Source organism: Furipterus horrens, unplaced genomic scaffold (assembly GCF_987537825.1).
Source record: "Furipterus horrens unplaced genomic scaffold, mFurHor1.1.pri manual_scaffold_6, whole genome shotgun sequence".
Lineage (NCBI taxonomy): Eukaryota > Metazoa > Chordata > Mammalia > Chiroptera > Furipteridae > Furipterus > Furipterus horrens.
The window spans coordinates 187,570,229-187,596,237 of record NW_028327176.1 but is presented as its reverse complement, the minus strand read 5'-3'; the positions used below and the strand labels follow the sequence as shown (position 1 = coordinate 187,596,237).

The window sequence follows — 26,009 nt, the reverse complement described above, 5'->3', positions numbered from 1 at the left end:
CTTTAAAGCATATAAAAGAGCTTAATCAGAAACAGAGCAAACAAATAAAAATGAACAAACTTACAATGATAGGAATTTTCTCTTTGGGTTTTGCTAGTTGCTTAGCCAACAAATACTGTTCCATCCCAGGTTTTGCGAATCCAGGAAACCTGATCATGAAGACAAATGCTTGTGAGCGTTATAGCTTTCCTTAGGAGAATTATACAGCTCTCATCCACTTTCCTTAACACCACCATTTTAGCCTTGTTCTGTCTTTCAGATGTACTAGAACTAGGAAACTGTGGTAAATGAAACCTAATGTAATCAGATTGTTCAATGGCCAATTAGTCCTTCAATTACACTTTAGCGGGTAAGAGAACAGTTTGACTCCAGAAGGTGTGATATTTATGGCACTCTATTTGCTTAAGTGGGTCTGAAACACCCTATCACCCACAAAGAGTGAAGGGCAGACAGAGAAACGTCCCCCAGGTCACACAGGTGGAGATGCTGGGAGCTGACCACCAGGGCCAATGGCCACCACAGGCACTTCTGTATCCAAATTCAAGCTGCCTTTCAGCACAGTCCCTCAGGGAAGCCGCAACCGTCCCAGGGACCCTGCTGCTGTTCTTAAGCACGCATGCTATTGTCTTTTGGAATTGCCAAAAAAAAAAAAGAAAAAAAGTTTATGAGACACAAAAGAAAGCAGGTCGTCATAGAGAACTGAAACATAATAAAACTGGCTACTGCCAGAAACCAAATCTAAATCCAAAGCAAATTTCTAAAACCAGAGAAAAGCTGGGATCAGTGCCTGGCCACCCAAAGAGCTACTTCTAAAGGAGACAAGGTTAATTTGGGTTGTAGAAATTTTTGCAGATGCACATTAGGACTGCTTTGATTTGGTTTCTACCTGGAATGAAATTTTAGAGCAGAAAATTCTTAAAGCCAACCCTTTCACGTTAGAGATGAGGAAACTGAGGTTCGAACAGGTCATCCAGCTTTCTCAGGACCCCACGGCCAAGGAGAACACGAAGGAGCAGTGGGGGAGCAAGCACAGGGAAGCGGGGCCACAGGCCACAACCTCACTTTCCAGCCCCGGGAACTTGGCCAGTCCTGTGACTCAGTCCCTGCCTCCTCACTTTCAAACAAGGACAGAAAGATATGTCCTATTTTAACGGGTTTTAAATATACTCTGTATTCAGGCTCAAAGAATAACAAAGAGTAACATACATCATGACTGACCACACTGAAAACCTCAAATCTGACTCTAAGGAATAGGATACTGTCAATAAGCAATGACTAATTTTATTATACAAGCAACTGAGCGCGAAAATACGTAATGGGAGAAACTAGACAGAGAGGTAGGAAACGTGGACAGCTAAAAGGTGATGTTTAATCACCAATGTTATCCAAATATACCAAGGAGACTTACAGGACTTACTGACCTTACACATCTGTGTGCAGATCTAGAACTAGAGCCCGATATCTAGACATAATTGTAACCATAATGTTTGATGTATGTTTTCCAGACACAGGTTCACATTCCTTGGTATCTGCTTTGAAGCACAGACTTGGAACAGTGAGAAAAAGTATCAGCAATTTTAGAACACGAAACTATTTGAAACGTAACTGCCGTTGAAGAGTCTGTGGACAGCCTAAGTGACATGCCCTTCACGCTGCCCCAGTGTAAACCGGATTCCCCAGAACCGCCCATCCAGCAGGCTGTGCTCTCTGTCCACGCTGGCCACAGGCTTGCCTGCTGGGCAGCACCTCCACATGCCTGCTCAGAACGTCTTCTCTTTCATTGAAGAGAAATCGAGGTGAGAACAAAGTCTGAAGCACATTAGGCACAGTTTGGGTCACAGACCTCAGGAGGCTGGGGGCCTGGACTCCTGACCAGGTCACTTACACCCGTGTGAGTCTGGGCAGTTACTCAGCCCCTCTGAGCTCCAGTTCTTCCCCACACAGACCAGAGATTATATGTACTACATGGGAGAGGAGGGTCCCGTAAGACTGCATGCCAACCACTTTGTACAATGCCTGGCAATACGGTAAGCGATAAATACTAGTAAGACATTTAACACAGAGTTATTACTTTTAATTTTCCTGTGATATCACAATGAAACCTTATTATGTCATGGAGTTGATAAAGGTAAAATAGTGTTTGCAGATCATTAAATAGGACAACTATTTCCTTTAAAATGAAAAAAAAAATGATAGTAAGCTACCAAGCCAAGGTCCAAGTAAAAGTGAGCAGCACATCGCAAAGCTCCGTAGGTCACGAGAAGAGGAAACGCCTCTTCGTGCCTCCCGTCTGGTCCCCCAGAGTTCCCGTTTCCCGACTCCCTTCAGACCTACTTGTTAAGGGGCAGCTTCATGGACGAGGCGCCAGGACGGCTGTTTCCGCGCGGGGCACCTCCTGCTTCGGGCGCCTCTGTGTCCTTGAAGTAGGAAGACGAGGACTTGGGGTCGTCCCAGTCTTCGTCCCAGTCGTCATCGTCACCTGTTGCTAGGGGTGGGCACAGAACAGGATCAGTCAAGAAAAACAAAATAAAAAGGGCACGACTTAGTTCTCTGATAATCACCTGCAACTGGCTGAACAATTAAAAAAGGAGAAGAGGGTGCATCCTAGGGGTCCATCGTAGACACGAGGGGACAGGCCTGCGGCAGTTTTAAGGCTTGGACTGCAGAGTCTGCCTTTAGTACCAAAGACAAGTCAGAACAAGCTTCAGGAGGACTGTCCTCCGGCAGTTTCACATGAATGCAGACTACAAAATGCGACCCGGTACCCAAGGGAAGGCCTTCCAGGGGCCCGTGCACTGGTGAATGCAGCTTTATAAACTTGCAAATAAGCAGATCAGTACCCTTGAGGCCGAGAAGATCAGGAAGGACAACAGTATGAGGAAGCTGGGGAAAGGAATCATTCAGCACGAGCAATAAAGGCGGGAGAAGGGCAATGAGGCGCAGACGGAAAGAAAGAGGACAGGACAGAGCGGAAAGGGGAAGAGAAACATGGGCGGGGGGGGGGGTCGCTAGGCAGCAGCAACAGCCTAACACGCGGGACTCCGCGTCAGGCAAGGCTGCCAGCGTTCTCGCTCCGCTGCTCGCCCATTCCTGGGCCTCTGTCTCCACCTCTGATGGTCGGGGGTGGCCTTTCGCTACGAGGCAGGAAACGGCCCTGCGACCTCTGCCCTCAGTGCCACCACGAGAGGTAAATGCCAAAGTAAAAGAGGACAGAACAACAAGTATAGAAGGACCCGGGCCGAGCTTCCTGCGGCCATGCCACATCACTACAGAGCTAACGTCAGCGGTCTAGCCTCCACGCTTCTACACAGCCCGCGACTCCTGGGTCTGCGACAGTCTGCTCCTTCCACGGGAGCTCGGAACCAGCTCCTGTGCCCTTCACGGTCCCTGCGTGCCAGTCCCTCACCATGGACTCCAGGCACGATGTGCTCATACGAGGATCATAAAAAATGATGAGCAGATTTTTCTTTTTTACTTAATTTCTGAAGAGACATTCACACCCTTCCTCAATTTCTGAATTGTTTCCTTTTCTATAAATTCCTTTTCTGCCTCAGTATTTCCATGAATAGCCTGGGAGTCAAACAGGTAGTTTAGAAAAAGATGAAACGGTTAAGTCAGAGATCATAAACTGGCAGGTGATAAACTGTATTTGATGTGTACACACATTTTTTAGGCCCAAGATTTAAAAGCAAATAAATGTGTGTTAATTGCCAAGATTTTAAAGTGTCCTCCTGCTTTGTGAATGTGGCCTCTGCAAACACCTGCATGTGTGACCTCACATCAGACAACGGAGATCGGACTCAGGGTTTTCACTGACAAGCACCTACAACAGACCCAGACGAACGGGTTTGCTGTGAGGGACCAGGGGTCCGAGAGCAGGTCCTTCGAAGGACATCTGTCTGTACCTCAGGCGCCCACCAGCGGAGCCCACGCGCGCACCTGGTCCTTGGTAGGCCTGCGGATGCCCAAAGGCGGCGTCCCAGTTGTTGGCAGCGCTCCTCTGGGCTGCCGCCCCCTCGGGCTTGGCTCCCCAGCCATCTGTGCTGTCCCAGTTCCCAGATTTGGAGGCGCTCCAGGCGGACCAGGGGTCGTTGCCACTGCCAACCTGTCATCAGGGGAGAAAAAGCAAGAACGTTTGTGACTTCCCGGAAGCACGACTCGAGCCGGTGGGAATCACGAAACAAACTGGATACATTAGGGATGCTGAAAGAGATCAACAGAAATTTAAAACAATAACAACACATAATAAATTTTAAATAATAAAAATTTTAAACATGGAGGAGAGCCCAAAAGGCAGCATTAACCTACCGTATTTGCTTAGGAACTTTACAACCAGTCACGAAGAAGCAGCTGGACTCGCACCCACTCCCCCCGGCCCCCTTCCTTCCCCGATTCCGAGCCCCGGCGTTCCTGTGCGTGTTTATGCGCCGCTGCTGCCGACGTCCGCAGCACGGATGACTCTGATACTTTCAAACCTGCGTTCAGCAACACTGTACTGTATAGATTTCTTGGCAACGTGTTTTTTGTCCTATTTAACATTATGCTTTTGAGATTCTACATGCTAATAATAAGGACGTTTTAGCCACTTTGATTTAGAGCAATCAGTTGTATTTTTACTAGGCTATTATTTTTATTTGAGAAAGTAATACATTCTCAGTTTTAAAAAGAAATTTAAAATGGAATTAAAGGTCATGCAATTAAAAAAAAACGTCCTTGGGTGAGGATAAAAAAATAAAGACATGCCTAACCCCCTGAGATGCCAACCACTCTTTCAAAGACAACTAGTGCTAACAAGTTCCTGGTCCACACTTACCCCAACATCCCCCTCCTAGAGACCCTTGTGTTCCTAAACACGTAAGTGAGCCCAGATCGTGCTTCTGCCCTGCCCTTTGGTTCACCGCGCACGCACGAGCCTGGGCCAGGCTCCAAGGCGCACCGGCACATGCGGACGGCGTCGTTCCTTCACGCGGCCCCCGAGTCCCACTGCGTTTCCTCCCCGTGAGCCACCCGGCGTACGGCGATGCTCATTTACTGTGCGTTCAGTATACCGCTGCTGTAAATGAGGCTGCAAGGCACATCCTCGTACACCGTTCCCCGTGTGCCCACTGGGCCTAAGTGAGATTCCTGAAGAAAAACCGCTGGGCTGATGAGAGTGTGCATTCATGTTACAGCCAACGGATTTTGTCAAACTGCTCTGCAACGAGGCTGTGCAGTGACATTCTTACATCTCACTGACATGCGGAGGAGTCTTATCTCACACAGAAGGGAGCCATCATACACCAGAATTATTCTTAAAATATTCTTCTCCCATTATTCCTTTGAGCAGTTTTATAGTTTAATTATTATTATAAATACAATTTTTGAACAGGCCAACACACAGCCCCCGGTCTGAAGGAACACTGCAGTAAGGTGCCTGCAGTCCCCCTCCCAGCCCTGCTGAACCACCAAGAGCTGAGCACAGGTTTGTTCATGGGTGTTTCTGTTTTCCTTTTTTGGTTTTTGTTTCCTTGATTTAAAATTTTTAAATCTTCAATCTGTCTGGAATTTACTCTGGTAAGAAATAATGTAGCCCTGATGGGGGGCTCAGTCGGTGGGACTGCTGTCCCGTGCACCAAAGGATGGCAGGTTTGATCCCCGGTCAGGGCACATATGGGAGGCAACCAATCGATGTTTTTCACATCGATGATTCTCTCTCTTTCTCTCTTTCTAAAATCAGAACATATCCTTGGGTGAGGATTTTAAAAAGGAGAATAATATAGCACTCCACCTTAATGTCATCTTTTAATCTGTCTGCTGTCCTACCATTTAACAAATGATCCGTCTTCCCCGCACTAATCTGAAATGTCACCTTCGTCACATACTGGACTGGGGCCCATTTCCAGACTCTGTTGAAACCTAATAATCAATCTGTACTAGCACCAAGCTACTCTGGAGCCCTCAGGATAGAATCCATTAGCACTTTAGCCTAACATCTTCTACTGGTTTATTTTTACACATGAACTTCAGCATCAGTTGAATATTTTAAACCTAAAACAATCTGGACTTTAGCATTCAGGTGTCAAATTTTTAAAAATGTGTTGATTTTCATTTCAATCACCTTAAGTTTACAGATAAGTTCAGGGAAAACAAGTACTATCTTTTTCTTTAATGTTGAATCTGTTTATACAAGAACATGGAAGAGAAAAATTTCTTCTTCACTGGAGTCTTCTCTCTCACATGAAAAAAATTTGGCGTAGGGGAGAGGAGGAAAGAGGGAGGGGTGACGGGGGGGTGGATTTATAAGAGAATTTCCCAAACTAACATACTCCTCTGAGGTTTCAGACCCTGTAACGCTGGCCATGGCCTGCTCTTCATCAGCTGACAGATGGGGTGGCTGGCTGCTGGCCGCCACAGCGAGGAGCACCAAAAGCAGAATATGTTGTATCTGTGGAAGTCTGACTTCATTCTAATGCATCTTTATACCCGCAGGGGAAAATGAAGTTACTAGGGAGTTTGCTCAAAGTCAGATGTTAATAGCAAAGCCATTGCGTCCCTACGACTGAGTTTCTCAAACCCATGGCTCAGGAGACAATACCTTCAAGCTACCCAAGTGGACCCGGGACACAGGGACAGACCCCCCAGGGCAGTGCGGTCAGAGCAGAGCTGCCCCCTGGGTCTAGCTGGGAGTTCAGGTCCTGGCTCTGCCTCTTTCTACCCGGGAGCCCTCGGCGAGGCTGTGACCCAGGCAGCCTGTCTCAGACCCAGAAAAGCTGGCAGGAGAGAGTGAGGCAACCTGCAAGGAGCGGAGGGTTACAGGCTAGACGGGCAGGAGGTTACAGGCTAGACGGGCAGGAGGTTACAGACTAGACGGGCAGGAGGTTACAGGCTAGATGGGCAGGTTACAGACTAGACGGGCAGGAGGAGTAGAGGCCAGCGCTGCCGTGACAGTGAGCCTATGTCAGCCACCTGTCAGGAAAGGCCTGCGTTGGTCCTGAGGGAGAGCCGACTGTGAACTATTCACAGCAAGGGTCCTAAAAAATTAACACTTAGGACAAAACACACAACATAATTCTCTGCAGAACTACTCTGTTTGCAAATGGCTTGTCAAAATTGATGCATTATTTGGTTACGAACACCACCGTAGCACGCTCTCTAGGTTATGAAATCCTGTAGGCAAATCTAGTGACTGTCTGCTTCTCTCTCCAGCTCTTGTTATTCTTCCTGAAACATTCTGTCTTGACTCAATCTGACTCCCAGTCATAAATCTTCCAACCTGACTGCCCCAAAATCTCCGGTTTCTCTCGACTTTCTACCAGTTTTCTTTCTCTGATGACCTTTTCCTGACCTCCAGGACCCCCCTCTAATGTCAGTAACTAGTAATCGGGCTCACGCAGTCTTTCCAGTTCGGTCTCTCTCCCGAGCGGCCCTTCCCCTATTTTGGCCTCCCACCTCTTCGCTTCCACAGCCCCAACCCTCTCTGTCCCGCAGCAGTAGGCAAAGGCCACTGTTACCCCTTCTGCCCCTCCCCGAGGTTTCCTGGGAGGCAGCCCTTCCCTGCTGCTCCTCCAGCTTCCTTCCCTGGTTCCCTCCCGTCTACTCCTCCTCGCTCCCTCCCTTTATGGCACCAACCCCCCTCCTGACTCTCAGCCACATGTCCTTAAAGAGTCTTCTTTAGACTTCCCTGCAATCCCCAGTGTCCCACAGGCCCTAAGAAGAGCTTTGTCAGATACTGTACCTGAAACAATGACCTCACTGGGAAAAAGGTTTACTTCTAGGGGCTCTGAATGGTTATTTCCTCTTGCATTCAAGTTTGAATTTTACCTTATTTATGGAAGAAGAAGGAGGAGAAGGAGAAGCTGAAGAAGGTGGTGACTGGCTGAGACTTTCAACACAACCAATCTGAGCCAAAATATCCACCTTAAAATGAAGAAGGCGCTCAGTAAATGGAGGGGAAAAAGAATATACCAACGCTTTTAACTAAAAACAGCAAACCCATAGCAGGGCTAAGCTCACCAGAAAATTCTAGTGTGCCCCTCATTCACACACACGTGGCATGCAAAGAACAAAGCCCCATTGTGTAGCAGCGGGTTATCTTCAACGCTCTTGTGGTCATGATGCAGATCTCTGAAGCACTAAAAATAATGGCTTACAGCACAGAAGGAATGGAACAAATATCATGCAAGTCACCCAGCCGAGGAAAGAAACTCCAGAGAAAAAACACAGCCAGGCTTTTAAAAATGTTAAGACATTGACTCTCTTGCTTTCACAGCCACCAGACACGTGAGAGCCCGGCCGAGATGAGCAGAGCCGCCGGGCTGACGCGTGGCAGCCACAGAGACACGAGGACCCAACGCACCGAGCCCGGCCGAGAGCACAGCCAGCCTGTCCAGGCCGTGAGCTCAGGAGCCAGGGTCTCTGGTGTGTGGCCCCGAGGCTCTGACCGGCTGAGCGTGCAGCCTCGTCGTGAGAACAGGTAACTGACACACCCCCACGATGCCAGTCAGTGGCCCCACGGGCATCACTGTTAAGAGGACAACTCTGGAGTCTAATCTCCCGGTTTCAAACCCCAGCACCACAACTACCGAGGAAAACCACTGCCATCAGTTAACGCTCACACAGTGTCCCGAAAAAGCACTTTTTAGCAACTCTCTGGTGGTGTAAGTGCTGGTATTATCTCCATCTTACAGATGGAGATAAACTTGGTTTTGGAAATTAACACGCAAAGTAGACAATCAAGATGCAGTCGCTGGAAGTTTATGCTTCCAGTTAAAACTAGAAAATAAAAACGACAAACTACATGAAACTCTTTTCAAATCACTGCGCATGAGGCACTAAAGGCCTGATCCTGCCTGGAAAGACCTTCCAGGCCACGACTCCAGGGTGGGCAGCCCACACCAAGCCCAGTAGCCTCTGTGAGCCAGGGAGACAGCTGCAAGTCTGGGGCAGAGGGCTGAGCAGGAGGCCGCACCAGACAAGAGCATTCAGCCTCAGTTCTCACGCAGGGCCCGCCTCACCAGCCAGAGTGGAAAAGCCGCATCATTTGTAGGCGGCGGGCACAGAACTGAAAATGGTTTGCCCTCATCAGGGGCGAGATATCCTTAGGCTAAATGTTGTCCTGGTCCCCTTTAAAAAGCTTAAAAAATAAGAACTGAAAGAATTAAAAATGTTTCTAAGTAACTTACCTGGCATGCCAAAACAAGGATAAAAAATATAGATGGGAATACAAAAATATCCAGCATGTACCAAGGTAAAAATCACCAATGTTTGGCATCCAATAAAAAACCATCAGGCATGAAAAGAAGAAAATATGACCCATAACAAGAGAGCAAGCAATCAAAGCTGACCCCGGAATAACACAGGTGAGAGAATTAGCAATATTTAAGGATATGAAAATCTTCAAGTATTGATGAGACAGAGGAAATACTTCAAATGGGCTTCCAAGAGGTGACAATATTAATCATAAAGAAAAAAAAACAGAACACTCTAGTAAATCCAGAGGTTCCCACTAACAGTAAAAAAAAAAAAAAAAGAAAGAAAGATAGAAAAAACTCATTTGTCACTCTTTGAGGCAGCTATTAAAACAACTCCGTACTTTGAAGACTGGCACTTAAAGGGAAACAGTTATAGGCAGCTACGTTGAATCCCAATAGAAACTTTTCCGAGGTAGCTAACTACCCTCACTGATGGAAGACACTCCGACTTAACAGAAGCCGGCCAGCTCAGGAAACGTGGAAGAAATAATGTCATTGACTCAGGCAGACACGGATCATCAGTTGGTGGTGAACCATTAGGTGAATGGTAAACAGCATTACATTTATACCAGACAGGCTGCTTTATGGAGAAAACATAACCAGACAGTGGAGGCACAAGACTACCATCACCCTGAGCCAAGGTCATTCTGATCAATAGCGGGGGGCTGACCAGACATCAGGTCTTCTGATGATAGCAGCATGAATACACAAGATTACCTATGACATGTTCTCACCCCAAACGTTCGATGTGAGTCCTTCAAGTCTTCAGGTACAACTTCCAAGTTATAAGAAGTACAGAGGATGGAGGAACAACTTAAAACGATACAAAAAGGAACCACCAGACAGACACAGAAGACAGGATTGTGTAGGACAACGGGCTAAGGCAGTATGTTTTTTATGAAAGCAGGGGCAGTGCTGAACAAAAGAACTTGAACAGACATTGTGAACATAACAGATACAATTAGCTCGGGCCCAGATTGAACACTAGCTTACAAACAAATGTGTAAGCCTTGGGTCAGTCGGGAAAATTAAAATTGGCGTGGACATTATGGGAGATAAAAATGTAATGAAAAGGATCAACAACTTTGAAGAGGTTACAAACAGTATCTACTACCTATGTCTCATATGGATACACACATGTATGCCCATGTGCACACAGAGAACATGAGACATGGACCCAGGAGTAAACAGTAGTGGCCGGTGGGAAAGTGATGCTTTTTTTTTGTGCTACTTTGAATTTACTAATTTTTTCCAGGGCATATGTACTGTTTCTATAATGATAAAAGGTTATTTACAGAATTTCTTTTAAAGAAAATAAAAATGCTAGTCTGCAGTGGCTAATCACAAAAGTGACAGGCTCTGGTTTGGTTACATTTTGCCCCTTATGGGACATCCTTGGGGGACCTGGACCGGTAAGGATAGAACTCCTACTCCCGACAACAGGTGTCAATGAAAATGCAGTAAGACCTAAACGAGGGCTTGTTGGATAACAGTTCACTGGTTTTCCAGTGAGTGGACAGGACGGGAGCTGAGGGGAACAGCGTTCACAGCACAGACCGTGAGAAGGACCCCAGGAGAGGCTGGGAGCCGGTGATGGGGGGGCAGCAGGAGCCATGGCTTCTCTCTGTGTGTCCCCCTGAACTAGGTCAGACCACCAGTGGCCCCGCTCTGAGAATTGCTGGGAAAGGTAACCCATTTCCCGAAGGCTGCTTTCTTCCACACTAGCAAACGAGAGTACCAAGGACACGTGAAGGCTCACAGACAGCGATGAGGGGTCACAACTCCCACTGCCCACCTGGCTCCTTACAGAGGACGCCCAGAGTTTAATACGAGTAAACAGAGAGCATTCAGTTTGGTTGGTTCGCCCAGGTACGAGGAGTCCCTGGTCACTGCCACCTTGGGGAAGAGGCCTGGGCAGCGTTCGGGGCCCCCCCTCATTCCCGCGTGTGGAAACTCCTGCTGTGCACACACTTCCATGGGAAATGCCGTGCCGTGGCCTGGCCTCTTGTGCCATGGCCTGCCATACTGCAGACCCTGATGAGCCGTCTCCTGATGGGAAGGAAAGAAGGCAGGCAGGCATTCTGGAACTAGAGACTGCCAGGACAAGACCCTGTGCAGGGGCAGACAATAAAAACGAATGGAAAGTTACTTGTTTTGTGAAGGCTGAGCTTATCACGGCTTCTTCTGCTTCTTTTGCAAGTCATCTGACCAAAGCCTTCATCTGCCATTTCTCATTACGCAATATTTAATAACCACGTGCCAATGATGTTAGGAAGAAGGAATAGAAATCAAACACTGTGTTTCCTATACCCAAGAACACTTCAATCCACTTCTGACACAAATCTGACTGTTTCTGAAAGCCTACAGAGGGTGTAAAATTCTCTTATGTAAGAGGCGTGACCATTTCAGCTCACAATACAGAAGAACTGTAAAATTTCCTAATTTGCTCCCTATATTTGCTCAAAGGACATGATCTAATTCTATAGGGGAACCTCTACGCACTTCACAAAACTACTAACAGGAATATAAAACCTATACATTCTTTTCAAAATGAGGCGAGGTCACCAAAACAGATGAGCTCCATTGCTAGCCAGTCACGTCAACACTACTTGGAAACTGAAATGGCTTACCAAATCCTTCGTTAATTCACATTACGGACCCACAGGCGTCAATTTCAGATACATTTTTTTTAAATAAAGAAAATTAAAATTTACCTTAGAGAATGGATACTACTTGTATTAGCCCAACAGGACGATGCTACAAACAGCAGCAGAACGTTTGCTCCCTGGTAGATCTGTGAGCAGAAGTCCGGGCGTAGCGGGCCTTTACGGGCAGCCCCTGCCTCTCTCCTGAACGGGCTGTGCACGCAACGGTGCTGACCGGCCCGCTGTCACAGCTGGTTCAAGCTACACCCACCCAGAGCCTTCGCATTTGTCAACTGTTCCCAGTTAGACAGAAACAAACAACAGAAACACCAAACCACCCTGCACAATGAATGTCACCAGCATGTAGTTTTGAAAGGGTCCCCAGATGCATACGGCTGTCGTGCAGAAGGCAAGGGTCTGTGAGTAACAGAGCAGGGGACGTCAGTACTGCCTGCTTAGAGCCGCTCTGAAGAAAAATGTCAACAAAACCGACAATAGGTGTATACATCCTCACTTACAAAGCCCTGTGGCTCAACACCAGAGGGGTTCATTTGGGGTAAAAAGCAGGGCTGGGGAGACAGGGAGAACCTTTCCAATAAGGGTTTTTTAAGAGGAAATTTCAATAAACAATTTGAGAGGTCAAATGTCATTACAGACCATATTGAGATAATGAATAATAAGCAGACTTAATACTTTTGGGAAGGTTTCTTCTCCTGGTTTGTTTCAACATGGACTACAAAATGCCCTTAAAATGGCCAAAACGTTGATTTTGAGACATGAGAAAGCAAAATGTAGTTCTAACAAAAAAGTGCTATTATTGCCAATTCTTTCATAACAAATATTACACTGAAAATCTCTGCATATTAAGAAGATGCTACATTCCTAAATATCCACTTAACTTAGAACAGTTCTTTAATATCTAAACTGTTAAAAATAATAACAATCTCGGAGGAGTTTTGCAAGAGAACTAGTTTTGATTGGTAGAACGACGGGCCAGAGATTGCCCCTGGTCCTACAGCCCATGCTGAGAACACACACCTTCCTTAGACGGGGATTCAGGCTGAAATCGGCCGATCTCAAAGCATTTTCCATTGTAAGGACCTTTTGATACACTTACGGCTGAACAAAAAATTATTCCAACATTTGCAGAGCACTCCACTATGATGCAAAGCCTCTATAGGTTACAAAAATAGAAAAAGTATGACAAAAGCTCTGCTTGTCACCAAGCTCACAAGTAATATAATTTATAGCTGTCACAAGCAGTGCTAGAAGAATCAAGAGGAAGCAAAAGGGGGAAGGAAAACCACAAAGACTTCTAAGGGACATGGTATTTGAGCTGAACCTTGAGGCGTGGGCAGACTTCTGAAAGATGGAAGGAGTCTTTCTTGGAAGAGAGCAAAGATACAAAGAAAAGGGGTGGGTGGCAGAGGTGGGCTTACAGGAAAGCCAGTTTGGCTGGAGCCCAGTACGTAAGTAAGGACAAGGGAAGGACGAGGCTGCATTGAGGAATCACAGAAACATAATTGAGGTTGGAAAAGGATCTAGTCCGACCTCAAAGTCGGGTGCATTCTCACACAGTTTCCCACCGGGCACTGCTCAGTGTCTGCTCGGTCACTCTGCCCGGTAGGACAGGGACCACGTGGACGCTCTTCCTCCGCACATGTCAGGAGGCCCCAAGTGTCTTCCCACAGAGGCAGCGGTGCGTAAGGTAACTGTAATGGATAGCTATCGGGTCAGAGTCCTGCTAAGTGCTGAGTACGCATCTGAATACTTTGGAATTCCTGTCCATTTTCTCTTCCCACCAATTCCATGAGGTTTTACTGATGAGGAAACAGAGGCACACAGAACCTCAGCAGCTGAAAAAATACCACGGAATAACACTCCCTAAAGTCGACTTGGTCTAAAGAGGTGGTCAGCAATACCGTTTTGATGTCCGTCCTCCCAGTTTTCTTGTTGTCACTCATGGGGGGTAATCACTGAGCAGTGACGGAACAAGGCAGCATCACCCGAACAACAGTATTTTCATTAAACTTAATGTAAAATTTCAGTGTGATTTTCTCAAGTCATCTGACTCATCCAAGTTTTCTAGAAGCAACACACGGTAACAGCACCAGGTGCTGCATGCTGCATCTGCAGTCGCTTTTCCTCGTGTGGCACCTGCGAGACGAGGGTGCTCTAGCCAAGCCGGAGCCCAGACACTGGCCGCCTTGGCACGGGGCCCCTCCTCCTTTCACGCCGGCGCCCGACAGGGCATTCGCAACTTACGGGGTCCGTGTTCAGGTCATGCCAGACTCAAGGCCACTCTTGACAAACAGTCTGCCTTTTCTCTTACAATCAACTTCATAAGTAGTTTTTAGCAGGTTCGACAAGCAAGTTCTTTGTTAATTCCCCACAGAAAAGCCACACCACCATCTAAGAGCTACAGCGCATCACAAGCATTCACAAAGCCAGCCACACCCCGCAGGGCGAGGGAGACCTACCTGGTTGTTACTGTTGGCAGCTGACGAATTAGCCTGAGCTGTGCTCGCTGAGAGGGAATCGAGGAAGGCTTGGTCAGCCACCGAGTTTCCACAGGAAAATGGGTCTTTTCCATCACTGGGTAAAATCTGAATATCAGAGAGGCGCAATTATTTTCACAGATTAGAGTTATTTCAGGGTTAGAGTCCCTGAGGGCACGTAAGAACTGCCATTGATTATGGAAAAGGGGTTTAAGTTCTTAAAAGGCAAGCCAGCCCAAGAACACCTGTAACGACTTTTTTCTGTAAATAAGCAGAATTCTAGAAAATGCAAGGAATGCCAGTATCTACTTAAGTTTTCAGATTTCCCTCATTCTTATCAGTCTTCAGAATCCTGAAGGCACACTGCACAAAGCTAAGTACGACATAAACCTGGGACGCGTGGGCTGAGTTCAGGGGCCTGTGAACCCCTGAAACTGGAACAGGTTGGGGTGCGTGTAAATGCACGTATTTCTGAGAAGGGCTGCAGATTTCATCAGATTCTCCAAAGGGTTCACAACTTCCCACCCCACCCTCAATCAGGAACAAATTCCGCAGGCAGCTCCCAGGTAAGCGTCTCCCAGGGCACTGTCCCTCTCTACTGGAGGGGAACCGTAGGCACCTTCATTCTTGATGTCCTTCCAATTTTACCGCAGGGCACCCACCCGGCAACCTATGTCTCAATCACCGGAGATGAGGCAAGCTCACCTACGCCAGGTGCTTCGTTTTGAGTGACCTACAGACAACCAGCAGGGGGCGCCGGGAGGTTGACTCACAGGGGGCCACCCGCTGAGTGGGTGTGACCACAGGGAGCCCCATTCACTCAGGTGCTGTAACCCTATCCTTGGCATCTTTCACGACAGAACTTAACCCTTTGAGTGCCAGCGTGGCTGGGAGCGACGCTGACAAATTTCCCCAAAAATGTCAGTGTCGCTCCCAGCGACTCTTTTTTCGATGGCTATAGATGTAAATAACCATGGAATAATTCGTATTTTATGTTTTGTTCTCTTTTTTTGTACCTCAGGTTATATATTGATATAACTTTTTCTCATGTTGATCCAAATATCGAATTTTTACGCTTGTTCAAATACTGACATATTAATTCTGTTATAATTTTTAGTTTCATTTTACACGGTCCTTTTAATTTCATTTATCTTTGCAATAATCGTCGAAACTCTACACAGTGTGCATGATGTGATGCTTTACGTGCATTTGGAGGAAAGAAGAACGCTAAAGTATTGGGAGAAGGTTGCATTCAATGTATTATCCAGAATGCTGCTGAATGCATACATTCTTTATAAGGACAATTTTTTAGGTGGCAACAACCCAATGCCTCGACTGAACTTAAACACCTCCATAACAGAAGAGCTTGCCAGAGAATGGCACGAGGTTAGAGACACTGGTCACAAGTCCAGCAATGAAGAAAACCCGCCAGGGCCCTCTCACGCATATGGTGTAAAGATGCTTCCAGAGAGAAAGCTACGATTGTGTAAGGAATGCTCAACGCCGGAAAGAGAAATCAGGCCAAGAACAGCATGTGCGGGATGTGACAAAGGGCTGCACCCACGATGCGTCAGTGGCCACAAGTGCTAACATATAAACACGTTACTCTTATTGTGTTGTGTTTGCGTTTCACTTTTGTTTATAAACTGTTTTTCACTGTTGATATCTATTGATATATGTCTCTAGTGTGAATGCCATTTTTATTCATTTTTTTTGTACGTTAGGAAGATTTCTTTTTTTAAAAAAAATTTATGCAATATTTGGCATACTTCTTGCTTGTGATCCATGGTGCTATGTGTTTTTTCAGATTATAATCATAGGTTTTATATTATGCCATATATTATACTTCAAAAGCCATATTAAAGAAATTTATTTTTTCTAAAATAATTGTTATAATAATTTTAATGCAATAAATTTTTTGCTAAATTGTGACAAGGAACGCTGCTTACAAAAGAAGAGTGTATTTACTATATGTCGTGAAATTGTCAGTAAATTATTATGAATAATGTTTTTATAGACATTTTTCATAAACTCTGCATTTCTCAGCAATTCTCAGCAAAATAGCCTGGCATTTCTCACATGAATTTTAGCAATTACGCATGGCACTCAAAGGGTTAAACAGGCAATGGCTCCCACAGCAGCTCCTTTAAGACCCTCTGTCTAGGAGAGCAGGAGAAGGACCAGAGAGGTATGTCCTAAATTAGCACAGAAAGAATAGTTTTAAAAAAACTATTTAAACTTTGAGTCAATTCTACAGCAAACAGTATTACAGGCAGCAGCTACTCTACAATATAAGCAAACGGAAGAGAAATTTTGCTATACTTGGAAATGGTGCCATACTTGGAAAGAACTTAAACCTAAATATTTGGAGCCCTCTTCGGAGCTTGGGACTATAGATGATACTTTTCTTAGTTCTACTTCGATGCATTCTCCACATTTTATATAATTAGCATGTACTACTTTTACAATAGAAGATTTTTAATGAAAATAGAGTTGCTATCTTCCAGTCTGTTCTTTAAGTTATAATTCACAAAAAGCTGCTTGACGAAGACCAGGCTTAATTAACCCACGGCAGCAAGTTCTTACTTCGACATAGTCCGTGGGGACAAGGCCGCGTTCTCCTTTGCTGTTTCGTCCTTCCAGCCATCCTCCACCGACATCCTGGGGGAATTTTTTTTTTTAAAGAAAGAAAAAAAAGACTCCAGTTGGAATTTCCTGCAGAAAGTTTGCTTTGGGAATTGTTACACATGAAAAACAATTAACATTTATTCCTATAGAACTAAGTTCAAAATTTAAAATTTTTAAGACTTCTCTTTACTCTACAAAATGATATAATCTAAAAACAAGAAATATCCAGCTTCCACAATAAGTGACCAGAGTGTACAACGGCCTACTGACAGAATGCCATCACTCTGTAATTGCTTTCTACTTGCTGGCCTGCGGTGGATTACAAGAATGACTTGCCGTTCTGGTTGTCAGGAGGGAGAACGCACACCCCGACCTCCACAGTGTCCTTCGTGATCCCTTGGGCCAACAGAACAAGGTGGAGATGGTGAGGTGGGCTCAGAGCCTGGCCTCAAGAGGCTTTCCACACTTCAGACTGTCTTCCCTCCAAAAGCTGCTATGTGAATACATTTGGGATGCTAGATGATGAAGAAGGCAGGGCCCAGTCTGCCGGCTGGCCCATGCACAGCCAGCCGACCCCCAGCGGGAGCCGGGCCAGACACGTGAGTAAGGCCGTCAGGCCCCGGGCCCCAGCCCGGTGCCCGGTGACTGCCGGCTCCTGGATGCGCCGAGGTCGGTACCACCATCCAGCTGACTTGCAGATTCCTGATCAACCGCCAATGGCTGTGAAAGCCACTAAGCTTCAGGAATGCTTGTTGTTTAGGAAACGCAAACTAACTGATCCATGGGTCCTTCGCTCTTCTGAGTAATATTAACAAACTAAATAATAAAGCACTTACACCAGGTTTCCTATTTTTCAATCTATTACCTCAGCAAAGTCTCATTTCCCCCCTTAAAATAGCAATAAGTTCATAAATTGTGCCCTAATTAGCGGTTAATTACCTGAATCTAGACAAAATATTCTTTTAAAGAAATCACTTTAAGTCACAACTTGGCCCATCTGTGACAATAGCAACTTAAAGACAGGATTATTTTTTCCAAGATATGAAGGCTACTTCTTCATTTTAAGAAAATCAGATGGGTAAAGAATTAAATTTCTTCTGTGATTAAAAATAGAACCCATTTACTTATATACACATACCATATTTTATAAAACTACATCTACTTTTTCCACCCGACAATTCTTTTTTGTATCTAAAACATAAAATCGGTTTTAGAAATACTATGGGTATTAAGAAACGACCACGCTCTAGGTCACCTCCCCCCGCCCTTCCCAGGGCCCCCTCGGCCTTCAGGCTCCTTTCCTAAGTGCTGCCGCCTGTCCACGATGTCCAGGGAGCTGACCTATCTTCAGCCCTGCATTTCCGTTTTTGATCTGGTGCAAAACTACAGGCCAGGGCTGGTTATTTACTATTCTTTAAACTCGACGTGTTTAAGCGTAGCCTTGTTTCCTCTTTCTTCCTGACTTACAGACGTAAGTCCACCACTGTCTCAGGTGTAAGGGGCACAAACCTCAGGCATCCCTGGCTCCTCTCACCCACAGCATCTACTCAGGCGCCGAGTCCTCTGGGTCTGACTCTCCAAAGCCCTCTGTATCCATCTTCTTTCCACTCCTACTGCCACAACCACAGTCCTGTCCCTGGGCTCCACCTCGCTTGGTTCGGCTCTGCTAGATTATTAATCTCCTCGAAGTGCAGAGGCATCCGGTCTCCTCCCACAACACCACCGGACAAGAAACCTAGCAAAGCCCTTCGGTGAACCCACCGCTTCACCAATGGGTCCCAGGTCGTATGGCCTGGCACACGAGTCCCCTTTGAGAGCCGGTCTCCCCAGCCTGCTGGTCTGTGCGCTCCGTGCTCCTGGGACGCTGGTTTACAGGGAGTGTTCCCCGGCAGAGAAGAGAAAGAGGAGGCTTACAGGACAAACAGCTGTGGCTTTGAATCCTTGTGTGGCCGCTTACAAGCAGAATGATTTGGGGGCAAATTACTTAACTTGTCTAAGTCCCGTTACACCCTCATTTGTAAAAAGGGATAAAAATACGGACCTCATCGAGTTCAGGGGGAAACACAATAGAGTACGCACAGCACCCAGCCGAACGCCTGGCTCGCAGGGTGGCCGAGACGACCCGCCTGGGAAACACGGAATGCTTTCTGACGTCCACACCTCTGAGCTGGCTGGGACGTCTCTTTCCATTTCTTAATGACAGACGCGCACCCAGCTATCTTTAGGGCACTTCCATGTTTCTCAAGGTTTATACATACGTATTCTTACTTAACAAGCAATACTTCACAAGCAATAGGGAAGAAAATTCATGTGGGTTTGTCTGATCAGCTTACTAAAAAATAAAATCTTAAAAAATAAGTCCTTAAGGGACGATCGTTCCCTTACCGGGTGATCGTTCTCTTACCGGGTTTGTAATTGTGATGATTTCTCCTTCGTTAACTGTCAGCTCATTATTTCCAGGTTCAGCAGCAAAATCATACATCACCCGAGCCTGCTGAGAGCGGAGAGGGAAAGAAGAAGTTACACGGGTGAACTTAGGAAAAAGAACCTGTAAGTTCCCTTTGGAAACACGCTGGTTGGAACAGAAAACCCCAGGACAGTGGCTGTGGCTGGAAGAGAGGAGGACAAGTTACCGAAATGAGTCACTACCCCCCTGGGGAGCAGGCACGACACACCCCGCGGCGAGGGCCCCTGCTCTGTTCTGGAAACAGGGAAGGTCTCTGGCAGCTGCCCACACTGCAGTTAGAGATCGAGCCCCCCAGAGTCCTCAAAATACACCCATTTCAGGAGGTGAGAAGGGAAAGTACAGGTGTGGCTCATTCTGGGAACACCCCCCCCCACCCTCAGGGACTGAAGAGATCGCACACAGACACACAGATACGTACACACGTGCAAGAGTCATATGTCTTCACACTACTCCTCTGCCGTGAAAACTCTCACTGTTCTTTATCTAGAGCCACTGAGATGGATTTTGATAATACATTGTCCCCAGCCACGTAAGCCCAGGATGCAGGCTGTATTTGTGTCTCCACCACACTCCCCACGGCACATGGTCTGTGGGGCTGTGCAGACCGGCCAGGTAACCTGAACAGCTGCGATATTCAAACTTTTTCCTGCAAGGAGAGCTTAATTTCACAGAAAACAGACTGACGGGAAGGCATTCTGGGCAACGTGGGGTTGCTCTTCCAGCCTCTTCCTTAAGGGGACCCTCGAGGCGCCTACCCATCAATGCGGGTTTTCTTGGACGACTGCCACATGTCTTCCAAGAGAGAACTGCTGTTGTAAAAAAATGTATTTCATGTATACTTTTATGATATACAATTAAATATATCTTTCCTAACCATTTCAAATGCTGTATAAATGTCTTTCATGGACTATTTTATAGAAGGAAGTCCGGCTTATAAATCGGGGCTCATCAGTACCTAGAAACATGGTTCACTTTAGAAGTAATTGTTTGTCCTTAAGAGGCAAACGGACGTTTCCCTCCATGGCTAGCTCACCAGGAGGAATGGAGAGACTTAACGGGTATTTACTGACCACCTCCCACAGGGCAGGAGTGTGCGTGGCCGTGGGGCCCGCGGGCTGCAGGGGTGCTTTCTCACACTGCTCCCTGATGCCTGAATCCTTAGCACAAGGATTCAGGGCTCACACCTAGGAATAGAAGATAAGGGAAAAGCCCAAATGCTAATCTATTCTGGAACACATAAAACACAGTAAGATCAGCTGACGGACAAACAGGAGATAAAGCAGGTGTGTAAATGCTGCTTACAGAATCTGGGTGCTGGGTCTACGGTGTTCAGTGAAAAATGATTTAAACTTTTCTACATGTTTGAGGGTTTTCACGGTAAAATGCTGGGAAGAAACATGGTAGCGTACAGTCTGTCAGTCAAGAAATGGCATCTCGATCCTTCATCTCCAGAGAGAGGCTGGGGCGGACAGACTGCAGGCGGAGAAGTCCCCATCTCCTTAGTCCATTCGTTACAGCAAAACTGTGCTGAGGTATTTTTCTCACACAGCTGCAAAAGCAGGTAGGATCTGCTTGTCATGCTGTGGAATATCTTTTAAAAACATGTCATACCCTCCTCAGTCCCCTGTGTGGGGACAGCAGACAGGAGATAAACAAATGCAGGGGGCGGGTGAGCCGGGTCTCCCCCTGGGAGGAGGGACCCTGAGCCAGGACATACCCACAGGAGCCAGGTGTTTTCTTATTGTTCCTTAAGAAGCCCAGTTTTCAGCTTTTTTTATAGTCCAGCTAACTCCAACTAATCCCCAAATACAGAATACCAAAGCCTCTTGTTTACCAAATTTATAACCTGGTGAAACAGAATGTCAAAAACAAAAAAATGAAAACCCTTGCTCATTTAAATGTTACTGAACATTTACCCTTGGAAAAAAAAGGACATAAACATAGTAGGTTTATTTAAAACATGGATCTAAGACTTGTTTTTAAATCTGAAGATGCTTCTTAAAAATTAGAAAGGAGAATAATTTTGGAGAACAAAAAGATTTAAAAAGCACATCCTCAAACGGGTGTAACAAGTCCACAGAAAAATAACTGACCACTCAGTAGAGAGGAGAAATTATTTCCTTCCTTCCTTCCTACTTCTGTCTTTCGAATTTTAAATTTTCTTTTTAAAAAAAAGTTTTAGTCTTTTTTTCCCCATGACCATTCAGCCCCCTTATACCCCCTCGGCCCCGCAATCAACACCCTGTTGCCCGTGTCCGTGAGCCCGTTTTCCTTTTTGCCCCCCACCCCCCGACTAACTGCCGTCCTGCTCTCTCCCCATCTGTGGGTGTGTCCCCATTTTCCTTGTTTAGTTCAGTTTGCTCATTAGATCCCACACATGAGTGAAATCACATTGCATTTGTCTTTCTCTGGCTGGCTTATTTCACTCAGCATAATGCTCTCCAGGTCCATCTATACTGTCGGAAAGCATGAAATTTTCTTCCTTTTAACGGCCAAGTAGCACTCCACTGTGTAACTGTGTAGTTGTTCTATCCACTCATCAACCGATGGGCACTTGGGCTGCTTCCGTATCTTGGCGATTGTAAATAACGCTGCAATGACCACAGGGGTGCTGATGTTCTTTTGATTAGTGTTTTGGGTTCCTTGGGATATAGTCCCAGAGTGCGGTCGCTGGGTCAAAAGGCAGATTCGTTTTTAATTTTTGAGGAAATTCCATACTGCTTTCCACAGTGGCCGTACCCATCTGCATTCCCACCAACAGTGCAAGAGGGTTTCCCTTTCTCCACATCCTCACCAAAACTTATAGTTTACATTTAACAGTATTTTGTAGTTTCAGGTGCACAGCACAGGGACACAGTGGTCCCCGGATAGGTCCAGCGCCCAGCGGGCAGCATACACATTTAGGACAGTATCAGTGACTCCATTCCCTGTGCCGTACTTTACGTCCCTGCGACTGTTCCAAACCACCAATCTGTACCCCTTAATCCCCCCGCCTTTCTCACCCAGCTCCCCGACTGCCCCCCACCCACAACCACCAGTTTGTTCTCTGTGTCTGAGTCTGTTTCCATTTCGTTGTTCATTTTGGAGGAGCACTTATTCCTATAAAGCGTAAGAATGACTGGCAGCCTGGAGCACGGAACAGCTCTGGGCGCGGACTCCCACTCCCTACTTCTCCCCTTTCCCATCCTTGCCCTTGGCTTCCACCTGCCGGCTCCCGGCCTTCGCCTGTCACCCCCCTTTCACCTCCTCTTCTCCCCACACAGTATCTGACACCTAAGGATGCTGACCCCGACCCCCACCCGCCTACTTTTGATATAGCCTTTGAAATAAAAGTTGCTTTTCTACACTGCTTTTCTCATGTTAGGTATACTTTTAAGAAATGACCGAAGTATTTTCAAGCGCTAAATGTCCACGTAGTTACTAATCGGTAGGTAACTTCAATACATGAGACTATACACTGACTTCATAGTTGGCCACAACTCACCTTTTCAAGAGCAATTTCAAAAATTCTTACAGATAAGGCAGCCATCTTATACATGACGTTCCATTAACCTCTACACAGTACATAAACCTTCGCGGGTTCAAACTCTCCGAGTCAATTTCTGGAATACTGAGGGCACCCCCTGACCGGTACGTGCACAGGCCGCCTTCCTTAGCACACACTTCCTTTTGGGAGAAGAGAGAGAGAAGCACAGAAATACTCGTTCTTTTTGACCAACGTTGTAAACACCTGCTGTTTTTTCCGCCCTCACGCCTTCCTTCCAGAAACGGTTCCTGTCTTGACTCCAAGCGAGTGGTGAGCAGGTAACCCCAACAGGGATAATCCGAACTCATTCACAGAAGGTGATGCACTTGCCAAAATATATACAGAACTTACAAAACTCAACACCAGGAAGACAAACAACCCGATTTATAAAATGGGCAAAAGGCCTGAACAGACACTTCTCCAGAGGACACAGAGATGGCCAACAGACACATGAAAAGATGTTCAACGTCACTAATCATCAGAGAGATGCAAATGAAAACCACAATAAAATACCACCTCACACCTGTCAGAATGGCCATCATCAACAAATCAACAAACAAGTGCTGGCGAGGACGTGGGGGAAAGGGAGCCCTAGTGCACTGCTGGTGGGAACGCAGACTGGGGCAGCCGCTGCGGGAAACAGTGTGGAATTTCCTCAAAAACCTGCAAATGGAACTGCCCTTTGACCCAGCGATCCCACTTCTGGGAATATATCCTAAGAACCCCAAAACACCATCTGAAAGCACACACGCACCCCTATGTTCACAGCAGCGTGTCTGTAATAGCCAAGATCTGGAAAGAGCCCCAGCGCCAACATAGATGAGGGATGAAAAAGCTGTGGGACATTTGCACGACGGAATCACACACGTGGCCGTAAAAAGAAGGAACTCTTACCTTTCCCAGCAGCGTGGATGGACCCGGAGACCATTGCGCTAAGTGAAACAAGTCAGTCAGAGAAGGACAAGTGTGATCTCACTCGTATGTGGAATCTAATGAACAGAGTAACTGATAACAAAATAGAAAGAGGCACGGACAGACTGACAGCTGTCAGGTGGGAGGGGGGCTGGGTGAAAGGAGGTGAAGGGATCGGCCACAGAACACAGATGCGTGACCCAAGGACACAGACAGCAGTGTGGTGACGGCCATGGGGAAGGGGGTGGGAGATGGCTGGAGGTGGACAAAGGAGCGGGGTGGGGACATCTATATTAGTGTCAACAATAAAAATAAAGAGGAAGAAAAAGAAAGTGATGTTGCAGGAAGACAGATCTCTGGGTCGGGGCATTCTCATGCCCCTCCACCCACGTGGCATCCCATGACCCAGGAGATGCTGAGCAACTCTTGTCTCCGCCTTCAGCTCTAGGCTGTTAAGGCCACTGGGTCATGGAATCCTGGGAACAGCGAGTTCTGTTGTGTACTCCATCTGCCTCCTTGTTAATGAAGTCTTAAAATGAAGCTGGCCTTGAGGATTAGTGTGTCTACCTTGCTTCCTTGATAGGTGCTAGCTAAACCAGGAGTTACCCTGGCTGTATTTTACATATTAATGCTACTGTAAGAATTCTTTCACTTGTAAAATTCTCCCATTGTTGGCTGGAATGTCACACCCCCTTTTCTGGTAGCTTTTGAAATCCTAATAAAAGGAGGATGAGGCTTCCCGCTCTCCGCTGTCGGTCAAGCCACAGTCCTCCGCTCGTTACTGGCCAATAATCCTGCCTGCCGGATTTATTTCAGCGTCTGAAATCATAATCAACACTACAAAGGGATGCACACGCTGGGGAGAATGAGTCTTTTTCTATGAAAATGTTGCCAACAGCTAAGGAGCTGAAGTATGAAGAAAGCCTGAAGAATCCAGTGGAGTGGAATGCAGAGAGTGATAAAGAGAAAAGCATTCTGATGAGATCGCTGCAAGATCTTCAGCTATTTCTCCCCTCGGGGACCTTTCCATCCCAGGGGCCAAGGCGTGGCCTTTTGTGCTTTAGCTAATGTGAGTTCAGTTCTGCCCTGTCACTTGCCACCAAGAGAGGTCACGTTGATATAACCAATTAATTCCAAATGAAAGAAAATATGAAGAAACATTCTAAATTAAAGAAAAACACTGGATAATACCAATTTTGAAAAAAGAAAAACCCAAAACTAAAAAACTAGAACCTAAAATGAACAATCGAGAATTAAACAGTTCAAAATCGAGAAAAGCACAAGCTGGCAGCAACCATGTTCACACAGGGGTCAGAATACAGAACGCAAGCTCCCAGTCGTAAGCGTCTGCTTCTTGGACTTTACAGGAATCACAGCTACGTCTTGGGAAAAGGTAGGACATCTTCAGCAAAGTAGCTCTCCCATCTTTTAAACGGAGACACCCAAGAAGGAAGTAACAATATGTAAGCCTTCAGAAATCCAGGGACTGATGGGAGTCCTTACTAACCTGACTCCTGTGGGACGTGAAGTTTAGGACGCAGGCAATATTTCTATAGAACTAGTTTACTGTTTTAAGTGGCCAGCTTGTTTTACTTAAGCATACTCGTTTGACTTTTTATAAAAATGCAACATATTTAATGTCTTCCTGTTTATCACCTTATCTAACCATCCAGATCATCAAAAGAAACAGAACTTATTCCAACAGACCCTGAGTGCATTAGTGTGTTATAATATTAATATATGTAGGTGTATCTGTCCCTATTTCAAGTGGTTAAAGTTTAAATGCTTTCCAATTTACATCAATCGGTAACTTTAATAGCTTCTGTTAAACCCTGGCTTGTGCTTGTTCAGTTGGTATTTTGAATCAAATATAGAATCTTAAATAGTCCTGTAAAATTTCATCTTGTTAGATTCAGCCCACAGCTCCTATCTACTAAGTTTTCTGAATTCTGAAGCCACTATCCAATCATCTTAGTCTTTCCTGCTACGTCATCAGAAAGCCTGATAAGCATGCTTTCCACGGTTTCACCTACTTAATTTAAAACTGTTAAAATATGCCCTGACCAGTATGACTCAGTTGGTTGTCCATCGTCCTGCAAAGTG

The 26,009-nt window shown here is 46.1% G+C and overlaps 1 protein-coding gene across 4 annotated transcripts in view; it reads right to left on the bottom strand.

The window, feature by feature from the left end:
* SNX9 (sorting nexin 9) overlaps positions 1–26,009 on the bottom strand; it is a 77,237-nt gene that overhangs the window by 34,246 nt on the left and 16,982 nt on the right. The window contains exons 2-8 of one of the 4 annotated variants that reach the window (XM_090280029.1): positions 19,406–19,495; positions 16,960–17,034; positions 14,356–14,481; positions 7,801–7,896; positions 3,940–4,105; positions 2,335–2,485; positions 65–149 (exon numbers count right to left, since the gene is read on the bottom strand). In XM_090280029.1, coding sequence (XP_090136155.1) covers positions 65–149; positions 2,335–2,485; positions 3,940–4,105; positions 7,801–7,896; positions 14,356–14,481; positions 16,960–17,034; positions 19,406–19,495 — 789 coding nt within the window. The remainder of the gene's footprint in view (positions 1–64; positions 150–2,334; positions 2,486–3,939; positions 4,106–7,800; positions 7,897–14,355; positions 14,482–16,959; positions 17,035–19,405; positions 19,496–26,009) is intronic. The other 3 variants (XM_090280028.1, XM_090280026.1, XM_090280027.1) reach the window with 3 other exon arrangements.